This window comes from Aspergillus ibericus (assembly GCF_003184845.1).
Source record: "Aspergillus ibericus CBS 121593 unplaced genomic scaffold BO80scaffold_1, whole genome shotgun sequence".
Taxonomy (NCBI): Eukaryota; Fungi; Ascomycota; class Eurotiomycetes; order Eurotiales; family Aspergillaceae; genus Aspergillus; species Aspergillus ibericus.
Window position 1 is genome coordinate 1,339,682 of NW_020292099.1, and position 13,123 is coordinate 1,352,804.

Here is a 13,123-nt window from a genome sequence, read left to right on the forward strand (position 1 = left end):
ACTTGTCCGTCCGTCAGGGTCCTTACCAATCAATCCCCACCCGGTTAGAAATCCGGAGATATTTCGGCTCTATTACTCAAAAGTGAGGCCCCTAGATACATAGTATATAGATCTCCCACCAGTCCCACTTCCAATTAGATCCCAATTCCCATCCCTCTCGTGCTCAATACCAGTACTGAACTACCACCATGGCCTCCACCGAAATCAACATCGTCGCTCTGGTCTACCCCCAGCCCGACAAGCTCGAGGAGGTATAACCCCTACCCCCACCACTCAACAATGATACTTCATTTGCAGAGGATGAATTGAGGTACGGAGTATTGATGATTAAATATTTAGCTCTCCGCCCTCCTCGCCACCCTAACCCAGCAAGTCCACGCCCACGAGCCCGACACCTTGGTGTATTACTCCTTTGCCAATAAGGAAGGGACGGTGATTAGTGTGGTTGAGAGGTATTTCCCCCATCCATTTCTATATGTCAATCAATCCATCAACCTATCGATCTACTTCAATACAAGGAAATGCATATACTAAAACTCAATGGGTGAAATAGATACCGCAACCAAGCCGCCTTCGAGAAACACAGCCAAAGTACATATTTCAAGGAATTTGTGGAAAAGGGCAAGGGGTTAATGGCCAAGCCGTTTGATCTGGTGGTTGGGGGAGATGTGGTGGGGGGGTCGGTTTCGGTGGTGAGAACGTGATTTCATTGTCTTATTACTTCTATCTAGTTGTGTGTATAGTATGTGGAGTCATTGTGGTTAGGAGTATGTATAGAGTTATGATCGGGAAATTTGATAGTGTGACGGGTACGCAGTACGTACTCGGTACCCATGTTTAAATTGACTTTGGATGGTGGTAGTAGGACAAAGATGGATGCTGATGGATGGCCAGGAAGTGAACGCCGAACGGATGAGAAACGGAGTTAAGGAAGGAACCTTGTCTTGGTCGCGGATGGATCAGATCCGATCCGATCCACCAGTAGTATAAGTAGTAAAGTACTGCATCCAGATGGAGTACTGTGCAGGGTGTAGAGGATTCCGTAAATAGTACGGAATACTCTGTAGATAAATACTTACTAGGTAGGTAGCAAGTACCATGCCACGCGCCATGGATCCGAATGGGCTTGCAGATAGCGAGCCTTGGAAGCTCGACGGCCATTCGATCGGAACGGACACCGGGCCATATGTATCATGTACCATCATGTCGGCGGTGGGAGGTACATCTGTACGACTATGTATGTAGTAAGTGCCTGCTAGCCGCTAGTGCATCTGGATCTAATATTAGGGGTTTTGGGTTTGGGTTTGGTGGCGGTCAGACACTACTGCATGGGCCTGGGAGCCTGGAGGCGAGCGAGGTTCATGATTCATGGATGGCAGGATGGCTGGACTGAGGGACGGATGGGTCCGTGGGTGCGATGGGGAAGAGTGACATTCGACCGTCGTATCCTCACCACTCGATAGAAGGAGAATGGGAGTCATCTCCCATGATGGGGGTAATGGATCGTCCAGCATGGCACATGGCCATCCGGGGCAGAGAATTCCAGATTCCTCCCATGTTTGATGTTCTCTGATCAAATTCCCAGTTTCTCTCTGCCCCCCCTGAACCAGCGCGCATCCAAGCGCCGTCCCTTGGCTCCAGTGGTCGATCCAACCCGGGGAGAGAAGAGCTACTGGGGACACTGTAGGGTCTGGAGGGTCGTCAAAGGAATTGGTGGAAAGCGTAATGACCACACTGTACACACTAGAGAGAAGGTTGGCTGGAGAGAGTGGAATTAGGGAAGAAAGTGGTGGCAGGCAAGGCAGCCAGCCATGAATTAGATAGAAAGCAGCGCGAAAGAGTGGACAACGGCGGCCGGGCTAAGAATCCCCATCACTAAGTCAGTCTACTAGTAACAGGATCAGTCAATCCACTCATCCATCCATCCATCCATCCCTCCCTCGCTCTCGTCCTTTGGCGCTTCCAGTGATATCCCTTTCCCCCCCCATTGATTCGGTAGTATTATTGGTGACTGGCCGTGCTACCTGTCCAGTGGCTATCTCCCTAGCTGATCGTCTATCTTGCTTTGCCAGGTGAGCTATCCAGTGCCCCATCCACTTCTTGCTGCGCTGCTGCTGCTGCTGCTGCTGCTGCTGCTGAGCTTCCCGTCACCGTTCGGCCCCCCTCTTCTGCTCTGCTTTGCTGCTACTGCTGCTGCGTCTGCTGCTGCATCTCTTCCTTCCCTGCCAGGCTGCCAGTCTCCATCCACTAAGCCTGCCTCGAACCCATCCATTGATTGATCCATAACCTCTTCTTTTCCCCTCCTCACTCACCTCATCCGCTCATCTTCTCGCCATTCACTTCCATTGTCTCCCCTAGTCCACTGCGTTCTCCTGCTGCTTTCCTTGTCGGTCCCTGCTTGACATTATTTTCGTTGTCCATATTCTTCTGTGCCAATCGCCGCCTGGGTTGCGAATTCTCCTGACCGGTTCAGCCTTTAGCCTGGGTGCCTTTGCAGATACCCGCTCTCTACTAGTTGTCCCTCCGCCCGTCGAAGCCACTATTCACTACCCCCCGTCGCTCTAGCTCCGCTCCATCGATTTTATCCTCCTCGTCTGCTGGCTGTCCTTGCTCCAATTGTATCCATATCGAGTGTTCTTGCCCCGAACTTTGCGTCACCATGGCCACCGGTCCTGCGACTCAATCTCTCAAGGTCAGCACCACTTGCTTATCCGTCCGTCGGACTGCGGCTAACGGGCGCTTGTGCACAGTGTGTGGTGACGGGTGATGGTGCGGTTGGAAAAGTACGTCGCTCGTGGAGCATTCTCCTGATCGGTCAACTGGGGGATCGATTGCTAACCCGACGGTAGACATGTCTCCTGATTTCGTACACAACCAACGCTTTCCCCGGGGAATACATTCCCACCGTGTCCGTGCCCCGTCCCTCCTCTGAAACGAACCGTTGTTGACCCCCCTCCTCAGATTCGACAACTACACCGCTAGTGTGATGGTAGATGGCCGACCGATTAGCTTGGGACTCTGGGATACTGCTGGACAGGAAGATTACGACCGTCTTCGCCCGTTGTCCTACCCGCAAACCGACGTCTTCTTGATCTGCTTCTCCATCGTCAGCCCGCCATCTTTCGACAACGTCAAAGCCAAGGTGATTCCCGACGCTGCTAGCAGTCATACGGTCAATGTGAACCGCTTACTGACGTGATGCAGTGGTTCCCGGAAATTGAACACCATGCTCCGAACGTCCCGATCATCCTGGTCGGCACTAAGCTCGATCTGCGAGACGACCGTGGCACCATAGATGCGCTCCGACAGCGAAAGATGGAACCCGTCTCCTACGAACAGGCTCTGGCCGTGGCCAAGGAAATCCGGGCACATAAGTACCTCGAATGCTCGGCCCTGACGCAGCGCAATCTCAAGAGCGTCTTCGACGAGGCGATTCGGTATGTCATCGGCTTGATATTGCTGGACCCAGACTGACCATCTAGTGCCGTGCTCAATCCCCGGCCTGCGGCCAAACCGAAGAACAAGAAATGCGTGATTCTGTAGATCGACCTCGGCCTGTCCGACTCATAATATAAACCACTAATACGGCGTCTGGGTTTCGGGGCGGTCCGCCCCCTCTGATGATTTTGCTCGTGTCCCGTTCCCTGTTTTGGTCCATGATCCTGATGTTGTTCTCTATTTTCTTCGGGTTCAGGATAACCTTCCTCTCCTTTTCTCCCTCCCTTTAATGCAGTATAAAGATGTAACATGCCATACAATACCACTCAATGAACGTCACTTACGGGCGGTGGGCTTCAAGGCGGAGTAGGGTTTCTACACGGGGACGGTGAGGCACGCGCTGCATCATCCGGATCTATATTCCTGACTCATCCAAGTATACACATCAGAACAAGAGAACGGAAAGGTATCTCTGAAGCACAAAGCACATATACTTTTATAACCCACGGCCAATCTAGGCCATCCGATTCCGGCGACTGGGGTGCACGCCGGCAAAGTCATCCTGGCCGGTCTCCTCGGTCTGTTCGTGTCTCGCCTTCTCCTTCTGGATCTCCTTGGCATTGCGCTGTCTCTCCTCGAAGAGCTTCTTGTTCTTCGCTTCGATCTTGGCTGTCCGGTGCTCGGACTTGCCACCGCCGCCGGCCCTAGAAAGGTCAGTCAGTCGCTTGCTTGGAGGGTGGCCATGTGGACTTACGTCAATTCCACGTTGATTCTCCGAGGAGGGTACTTCTTGTCGTCGAACATGGAGTGGTGGTAGAGCTTCAGGCAGGTCTTCATGCGATCGTAGTTGTCGAACTCGATGAACCCGAACCCACGGCACTTGGTGGGCTTGTCTATTTGCGTGGCCACCCGGACCGAGACGGGGGCGATCTTCTCGAAGTGCTTGGTCAGGGATTCGCGGTCGGCGGAGTAGGGAAGGTTGCCTGAGGATATTAGCATGACACGCATACCGGTGTATCTTGATACATACCAACGAAGCAGATAAACCGGGCATTCTTCTTGGATTGTTGAGCTTCTTCCTGGACGGGCTCTTCCGCGGCGGGGGTATCAGTCGGTTGAGTCTCGGTCTTCTGCTCCTTCTTGGACTTCTTCTCCTTCTTCGACTTCTTGTCCTTCTTGTCCTTTCTCTCCTCCTTGGCTACCTCGGCCTCGGGCTCGGGCTTCTGGTTCTCCTTTTCGGCGGGGGTCTCGTCCACCTCCATGGCCTCGGGCTCGGTCTCGGGCTTCTCCTCGGAGTCGTCTGTTGATTTGGACTTTTCCTTCTTGTCTTTCTTTTCCTTTTTCTCCTTCTTGTCCTTCTTTTCCTTCTTCTCTTCCTTGTCCTTTTTCTCCTTCTTCTCCTCCTTGTCCTTCTTTTCTTTCTTCTCCTTCTTTTCCTTCTTCTCACCCTTCTCCTCCACCGGCACCTCCTCGACGACCTCCTTCGCCTTGCGCTTCTCCTTCTTCTCCTTCTTGTCGTCGCGCTTGGCTTTCTTCACCTCGGGGATGGTGGCCTCCTCTGCGAGCTTGCGCTTCTTGTCGCCCATGATGAATTGATGGATTGATGCAGCGAATTAAAAAAAAGAAATCAAAAGACTTGAGGGTATCAATGCAGAAAATGCGCCGGGGAGAGATCGCAAGAGGGCCGAGTGATCGGCGGCATTGGAAATTTGCTTTTTTTGCCGGGCGGAGAGATCTGGCGGTGAGGGGTGGAGTCGGTGATGTTTCAGGCATCGTGATGTTCAGGCAGGAGTAAGGCAGACAATTCAGGCAGTAACTTGCTGCCTCAGGTATGAATTTAGTGAGTAGGGCTTGGATCGTTGGGTGATAGTCGGATGGATTCACATAATTGGTGAAGAATACTGTGGACTATTCATTAATACTGCCATCCTTGGATCACTGTCGCTAGTAATCTTGTCTGGATTCACCCAGATAAGGGTATATATAGCATGCTGCTCCCTGTCCACACATCCTCTTCCTTTCTCTTCCCATCCCCATATCAAGAAACAAGTCTGCCATATACCTCGAGATAGATATTCAGCAGTCCCATCTCTTAGGGCACAGTACATATCTTTACCATATACACCTGAGACAGTCGACATTCTCAATACCATAAAATCTCAAGGACTCAATCCATCAAACCGTGGTACCGCATTCATTGCCTATACTACCACCACTTGAACAACAATCCTCTACTTAGGGCTTGACACCTGCTGGTCAAACACACTATATTTGTACCACTCAGCACTTAAAACAACAAAGATATACCACCTGCAAAGAACTTTCCCGGGAATCCACCCCGGGATTGGCATATTATATCTTCAATAACTGCCATATCCACTCATTCTGTGTCTATGTCTCATGGGAAATCTACTCATTCTGTGCCTTATGGCACGTCCATCCGTTGTGTCTTCCATGAGATATCTATTGTGGTCCCTCGAGACACCTTCCCTCGTTTGTATCGCTGTCCTTCGGACATTTCTTGTCCTGTGGTGGTTCCTAGGCTGGTCTTGGTTTGCCCTGTGGTAATTTATCCTGGTCGGTACGATAACGACGGGGAAATTAGGCTGGGACTCTATCCATACAGTGCGAGTTTATTCATATCGCTCAAGCCGTCAGTTAAATGGGGTTGCTATAGGAATGGCCATATGGCCAGAAAAGTGTCCAAAACATACATATCCTCTTTGATTAGCGTACAGAGTAAGTACGGCGGTATATTATTTGCAGAAATGCCTTGCACGAAAAAAAAAACATTCCGGGGAAGAGCATATAATCAGCACGGTATTGGTCAATAAGACAGAAGAGGACCTGATAACCTGAGCTGTTTGCACAAGGCTGGGCAAGACCCGTGCCTAGAGCTTAGGGAGATGAAGAAGACTTTTGGCAATGTCTATACCATATGGATTCATATTTATGATATGGAAGTCAAGCGATAATTGAGTGTGGGTGGTTAATATACTGTGGCTAAGTCATGAATAGCGAATTAACAGCTAGCGGATGGTCTTTGACTTGTCTTCTTCGAGTTCCCCAAGACAATCAGTACTTCATGCCCCAAGTGATGATTCCCTGGTTGATCGGTGGCAGGATAACAAGCACGGCCGGTATAGATGGTCGGAATGGTCAAGGCCCATTGAAAAGCCTGAGAATCTACAAGTTTTTGGTCAGGGACGTATGTGGATTGATGATACACAGAACTTCAAGGAATCGTTTGAAGGCTGCTGTACGAGGGTCACTTATAAGGCTCACAATATCAGAAACATGGAACAGAGGCGTTGAATTTGTTGATCGAAGTTAAGCTTCTCGTCTCAAATAGCGTCCTGTTCATCCCATCATAGGGATTGTTGTTAACTGAACACCGCCGGGTGACTAGCTCTATACGCCCGAGATATACTCCTGATATCATCGATTCTTGAAATAGGCCCTGGCTCAACCAAAGCTCCGCCCTGCATGATATATTTTTCACGGGGATATAAAAGACTCAGAGATCTGCTGCACAAGCACTAACAAAAATATACAACTATCGGTGACTTCGCACGAACACGGCTATCTGCGTTTGCATATGGCTTGCAGATATGTGGGGGATTAGCTCTCCAGAATGAGTACTTCACAGGAAGTTGGGGCGTGGTTGTCTTTCTCAGGGAGGTTTGGGAAAGTCTGGGTTGTTCGAATTCAACATGAGGATCAAGTGGGGTGTTTTGTATACCAATCCACTCCCGCTGGGTTGTATGTGATGAGGGACATGCTAGCAAAGTCAGTGCAAAAGTCATTGATATGACAAAGGATACCCCTAATGCAACAGGACTATATGTGCAGAGCAGGAAGTTCTGTTACTGACCAGAATGAATGATGCAATGTGTATCAACGCATCGTGCGGATCATGCTGGGATCAGCTAGAGATCTATAAAGGTGGCTAAAAAGGCACTTTGCCCGGTCAAGGGAACTTGTACACCAGCCCCAACCTGGGCGCTTACTGCGCTGGCACACAAAAAGGATTACGTTTGCAACTAATTGGAAGTACTCGCAGGATTGGCAAGGACATACACCCGCCGAAAAGGAAAAGATTTATTATCTTGAAATTGACAGCGAGGGACAAGGACGTTGCAAGACATATTGAGACTAAACCAATGTATGAGGTGATGGTACCGGACAGACAGGACTATTCAAGCGTATCAAAATTTCGCTGGCATATGGACAAGCTGCGCAAGCTTAGTAGTCTGGGTCTTCCTGGCTCGGATTCATCATGTCAGTATACCAGTCAGCGGTATCGAGTGCGGCACTTTTTATCTGGACTGCGAGAAGTTCTATATTGAAGCTCAGACGGAATTTGGATTTTTTATTGATTGCAAGAAGGCAACGGTATTGCTAGCTTTGACATTTCTGGTCTATCAGTTGTCACTAAAGCGTCATCAGATCCTTGTGTGTTGTGGTGCCTTAAGGGGAATATTGAGGATTGAGGCAACCTATCATCTTGCATAGCCTCTGTTTCCTGTGCTTAAGATCTTATTACGAACAGACGCATCACAGGCTCCTTGTACTGTCCTCTTCCGTCGATGTTAGGATCTTGTCCACAATTACAAAAGAGGTATGGCAGATGAGTTGTTCCGGAGATTCCAAAGAACACTGGGCCAAGGCACACCTGGCGGTATAGCAGCCGGCCGTTCTCTTACGGGACAATTCCCAATACTAGCCAAATACTTGTTATATCAGAGTCCCTGTGGTCACCGAAGACCTTGCTCAAAAGCAATATGCCGGAAGATGACACTAATGTCAATAACCACTGTAATAGTTGAAGAGAAGTGCTCCAGCACTCATATAACCCCAGCCAAGTGGTCAAATGGTGCGATCCTTAAACCAGATTACCGAACCTGGGGCAAACGGAACCTGGTTGACTGCTGCGATCAACGGGGTTGCTGGATGGTCTGGCCCATATGTGTTGGCCGAGTTACATCTTTTCGCCCGGGACTTGGTAGATTGGTCCTCAGAGTGAGGTACATGTCGCAGGGATCGCACGTTATGCTGGTGCTCTCGATGTCCAAACAAGCAATTTTGTCTGCGTCGAGGCCAAGAAGGAATCGAAGCTTCGCTATCAGAAGATACTTTGTATGTATCTCTGGTGGACTGATCCCTTTGAAGAACCTTCTCAGAATATGTCAAGATCCACTTAGGCCAAAAAGAAATATATCCCTTCTTAGCCTCGGGCGTCGAAGGTAGAAATAGCATGTCTCAACAGAATATATTGGTGGTCACGGTGGCCAACAGACTTCGATCAATGCAGAAAGAGCAAACCAGAGCAGGTAAAAAAGGGCCTAGGGTTTCAATATCCCACCAGAAGAACAAATAGCATCCTGTGCGCGGGTGACTGGCTTAACGACCAACATTCGACAGGAACGTTGCTCTACATATGCTTCCCATCACAAGTGGTGGTTCTTTGTATAGAATGAGACTGTGGGGTGGATATAATTCCGATAGAGACAAGAATTCGAATTTACATAGCAGATGTCCAATCTTCATATAAAGTTCTTCTCTCCGTAGATCGCGGACCTGTGAATCCTGCTACGCGGTTAGTTTTGACCCTTAAGAAGTCACCACGTTCTGCGAGACTACTGGGGCGAAAGGCCAATCCTGCAGATGCAATGATTTGGCTGTGTGTCGCTAATTGCCTGACAAGAAATTGACCTGAAAGAGTACCATTCCAGAAGCCGCAAGAAGGCTTGTCCTAAGAAGAACAAGAACGTCACGATTCTTTGAGCTCCAGTGAAATGCCTCTGCTTCCAGTGACGCAGCCCTAATCTGCCGGTTCGGATTGACTTTGGAGTGATTCGCCGGTGCAGAGAAGCCTGACATAGCAAAAAGCGGGCTAAATCTCCCTCAACGAGATAGCTATAATGTACGGCCCTATCCGTCTCGTTGCACTCTTCAAGTCATTCCAGGAACTTTTGTGATTCTCTACAATGAACGCCATCGGCGGTGGAGCTGACCACAGCCCTTCCCAGGTGTCTTTTCCGCACAGCAGCAGCTGCGTGCCAGTAGCCTGGACAGCTACACTCGGCTGCTTTTACAATACCTATTCATTGATTGCTCGCGGGAGATACATACAGCGTACAAACAACCGCTCTTCAGCAGATTAGAGGTCCTTGTCTTTCTATCTCTTGTGAGTACACGGGACGTTTGCTGGTGTTTGGATAGATGATCTCTCTATCTCTTTCATTAGTCTGAATATGAATTTTTCCAAAAGCCTGATCGAAGAGTGCCAAGAACAATATCTTGAGGATACCCAGGAAAAGCACCACGAAGGAAAGTGGAAGAAAGCTAGATCTATCTGATCCATCTGTATAGTCATTATGGATGCACGGGTAAAGGACGATATTCTAGGAGATATAAACGAGTTCCTTAACTAAGATATACATGCAGAGTCGATCTTGTTCTGTCCTGAATATAGAATGGTCCTGACTGGCTGGGTTGGATACTAGCAATCTTTATGTGCTACTGGCTGGTTCCTGGCATGCCGTTGTAGTAGTAGACTTCTGCCAATGACCCGCGGACTTCATCCTTTGATGCGGTCTTTGTATCGAATGACTGTCGCTTTGTCCAGGATTACCTCCACTCCGAGGAGACAGGTTCTTTGTGGCCCGAGAATGGCCTTGTCCGCAGCCTTTGATAACTCAGAGCCTTCAACGCTTTGTCTGACGTTCTCAATATGTCCTATATGCTCCCGGACCTATATAGGTCCTATAGTCTCATGGCGCGATGTACATCTGTACCCTCGCTAGCTTATTGAAAATACTCAGCATTGCATCTACCATGTCTATCCATCCGCATCGGCTCCTCCCCGAGCCATTCTATAGAATCGTGGAAGACCTCGATGAAGTCGACCTGCGCTCTCTGCGATTGATCTCCAGGGAGGCCATTTAACGAGGTCGTAGGAGACCATTCTAGCGTCATAGACTCTGTGTCCGACTCGGCCCCTCGAAGGGACTCGATACGCTCCCATTCGAGCTTCTCGGCATGGTGATCGCCTGGAGGACAGAAACGTGATCTCCCTTCGACAAATGTCAAGACGGATCGCGAGCGCAACCTTCAAGCGCAGTCGACCTATCTTTGCTCGCTGTCTGCGCACACTTCGGACTGACCTGTCGGACTCCAGCATCACTAAGATCAAAACCATCGCCTCAACCTCAGACCTCAAAGACATCCCCCAAGCCCTGCAAATCGCGCCCCCATTTGGACCCCTCTCCGGCATCGACCGCTCCATTCTCTTTGACATGATCGAATCCCCCACCAGCATCCCCACCATCAACAACCTCAAGGAATACCTGCAAGCGCTCCCCAACTGCACCAACTTCGAGATCTGCCTGAACGACAACGACAACGACAACGACAACCTCTCCACCGACGACGTCGTCCGCATCCTATTCCACCTCTTCGTCGAAGCTGGCCGTCACCCCAAGCAACTAACCCTCTACTCGCAGTGCCCTTCTCCCCCCGAGACCACCCCCCATGACATCCGCCAGTATCACCGCATCGAAGCGCACCCGGATCTCTCCCACGCCTGGACCAACCTCCACACTCTCACCATCAGCGAGCCCTACACCGAATACCTCTACTCATCCCTCGACTTCATCTTCCCCCGAATCCTCCATCACGCGCACCATCTCCAGCGCCTCGTCATCATCGGGAACGCTGAGAGCGGCGACTCCGTTAGATTTCTAGAGGCACTCAACAAGGCCACGCCCATATTCGGACCGAAGCATATAGAGATTCGAAACTTTCATTTCCGGGATACGGGCTTTCAGGACTGGGTGAAGGAGAACGGACATAAATTGATCTCGTTGGCTTTTTCTGAAGTGCTCGATGGAATCGGGGCATAATTGGGATGATATGATGCTGTATGTGCTGGCGTATTGTACGGTGTTGGAGTCGGTTACTCTTGATAAGATCTGGGATTTGTCTTGTCAGAGACAATTTAGTCATGCGTTTTCGGGTCCGGAGATCGGGGGTGAGTTGGAGTGGTTGAGGACGAGGTTGAGGGAGTGGGATCCTGCGCCGATGGCGCCGTTGGAGATTGATTGAGTAGGGAGTTGTTTGGCGGATGGCTGGCCTTCGTGACATTGCCGTATATGTTTGTGTTGTAGTATATAGTCTGGTTCGAGAACTAGTTATAATACCAGTCGACTGCATACTGACCCGTTACGCGTAATTGGCAATCCTTGAAGTGACTAAATACTTTTATTCTATGAGCAACCCGTAATGTATACAATAGATAAACGATACCAGCCGTTTATAACGCCCCCAGACAATCGCTTAAAAGACCAAGATCTGAATCTTCTTCTCCGTCGCGCCGTACCGCTCCCGGAATTCAGGCCGGGTCAGCAGCTGCAGCAACGGGAGATGCGTCTCCTTCATGTCGAAGATGCCTCGTTGCTTCTGGTCCACGTGGGATCCGTCGATGACGATGCGCTCGAGTTCACCCAGTTTGAGGGAGCCTATCATGGTTAGTTTTTCTTCAAGGCGAAGGGGCTACTGACATACCCGCGTCAATTAGGTCAGAGATACGAGCAGGAGTGCCGGCTCCGATACCCGTGCTGTTGTCGTTAGTGATGCCTCTGAGCAATGATCTATGGCAGGTACATACCGTGCGCGCTCCAGGAACTGCTTGGCCTCCTCCAATTTGATGTGCTTGGCGAATAGCTTGCCGACAATGGACTCCTTGTTCTGGAATGACCGGAGGGCTCTGCAGACAATATTAGCACTTCTCTGTGCGCACAACGCATCGACTTACCTGACGACGTCGGCCGCTCTGAGCCCAGATCCAGAGACTACCAGTGTATGCGGGGTACCCTTCTCCTCTGATGCCTTGGCCAGTCCGGCTCCCTTATTCGGACTGAACGCCTTCAAGAACGCAGGCAGCTGCTCCAAGTTTCTAGTCTGTTCGAACGACGATGTATCGAGGAAGGCGGAGTCTGTTCCGTCAGTATGAATCTCATGCACGGGCAATTGACATACCTGGAACCGACAGATCGCTCAACTCCACCGCACTCAGCTCCTTGTTATGCCGCTTGGCCTTTTGCGCAAAGTGATCGGCGAACAACCGGCCGTCCATCTTTCCAATCGCCTCATCAAGTCCGCCCTTGGTCTCGGTGGCCTTGGTATCGGTAAGCTTGGCGGGCTTCGCATCCCCCTTGTCCTTGTTGTTCTTCTTGCCCTTGCTCTTTCTATCCTTGCCGTTCTTGTTGTCCTTGCGCTTCTTGTTCGGGGCCTCGCCAGTGCCAGCCGGCTTTGCGTCGCTCGGCTTGGAGTCCTCGGCCTGTCGCTTGCGCTTCTTGTCCACCTTGGCCGCGAGGGCAGAGGGCTTGGGGGTTCCGTCAGACATGTTCGATTCGAAGCAGCTCCGGCAATTCGCGACACAGATATCTCAATGGTCTGGGTGTCATTGTCGTCGTCGGCGTCGATGTTGTCGCGCAACTTTTTATGCTGAGTCAGCCTTATCGATAAGCAGCACCAATCAGGCCGGGATCCACTGGTGTCGCTGACCGCCTGCCGTTCTCAGCCGGTGCTGCCCGGCCGATGCACGACGCGCGACGCACCCCTCTTCATCATACCCTGCTGTTGGTATCATGGACTGTTGTCGTGGGTGCTAATCGCGGTA

At 50.5% G+C, this 13,123-nt stretch overlaps 5 protein-coding genes across 5 annotated transcripts; 3 read left to right on the forward strand and 2 right to left on the reverse strand.

Moving 5' to 3' along the window:
* Nucleotides 1–135: 135 nt before the first annotated feature.
* BO80DRAFT_420702 (putative quinol monooxygenase) lies at nucleotides 136–897 on the forward strand. The gene is made up of 3 exons (XM_025718426.1): nucleotides 136–251; nucleotides 340–452; nucleotides 554–897. Exons 1-3 carry the CDS (start codon nucleotides 189–191, stop codon nucleotides 702–704), a joined length of 327 nt encoding a protein of 108 aa, XP_025580738.1. The 5' UTR covers nucleotides 136–188; the 3' UTR covers nucleotides 705–897.
* Nucleotides 898–2,469: 1,572 nt separating this feature from the next.
* Nucleotides 2,470–3,693, forward strand: racA (putative Rho GTPase Rac). Its single transcript, XM_025713504.1, has 6 exons — nucleotides 2,470–2,692; nucleotides 2,751–2,783; nucleotides 2,850–2,908; nucleotides 2,962–3,142; nucleotides 3,205–3,437; nucleotides 3,483–3,693. Exons 1-6 carry the CDS (start codon nucleotides 2,660–2,662, stop codon nucleotides 3,541–3,543), a joined length of 600 nt encoding a protein of 199 aa, XP_025580739.1. The 5' UTR covers nucleotides 2,470–2,659; the 3' UTR covers nucleotides 3,544–3,693.
* Nucleotides 3,694–3,785: 92 nt separating this feature from the next.
* BO80DRAFT_420705 (RNA-binding protein) lies at nucleotides 3,786–5,132 on the reverse strand. The gene is made up of 3 exons (XM_025718427.1): nucleotides 4,469–5,132; nucleotides 4,193–4,421; nucleotides 3,786–4,142 (listed from the first exon to the last, which is right to left on the reverse strand). Exons 1-3 carry the CDS (start codon nucleotides 5,022–5,024, stop codon nucleotides 3,953–3,955), a joined length of 975 nt encoding a protein of 324 aa, XP_025580740.1. The 5' UTR covers nucleotides 5,025–5,132; the 3' UTR covers nucleotides 3,786–3,952.
* Nucleotides 5,133–10,421: 5,289 nt separating this feature from the next.
* On the forward strand, nucleotides 10,422–11,601 carry BO80DRAFT_12365 (uncharacterized protein; the record flags this gene model as incomplete). The annotated part of the gene is made up of 1 exon (XM_025713513.1): nucleotides 10,422–11,601. A coding segment is annotated over one exon (924 nt), but the record flags the coding sequence as incomplete, so codon positions are not given.
* An 85-nt stretch (nucleotides 11,602–11,686) lies between these two features.
* On the reverse strand, nucleotides 11,687–12,899 carry BO80DRAFT_371244 (uncharacterized protein). Its single transcript, XM_025716479.1, has 5 exons — nucleotides 12,481–12,899; nucleotides 12,257–12,437; nucleotides 12,110–12,208; nucleotides 12,007–12,059; nucleotides 11,687–11,960 (listed from the first exon to the last, which is right to left on the reverse strand). The coding sequence occupies exons 1-5, from the start codon at nucleotides 12,845–12,847 to the stop codon at nucleotides 11,779–11,781; spliced, it is 882 nt and encodes a 293-aa protein (XP_025580742.1). The 5' UTR covers nucleotides 12,848–12,899; the 3' UTR covers nucleotides 11,687–11,778.
* Between the last annotated feature and the right edge of the window lie 224 nt (nucleotides 12,900–13,123).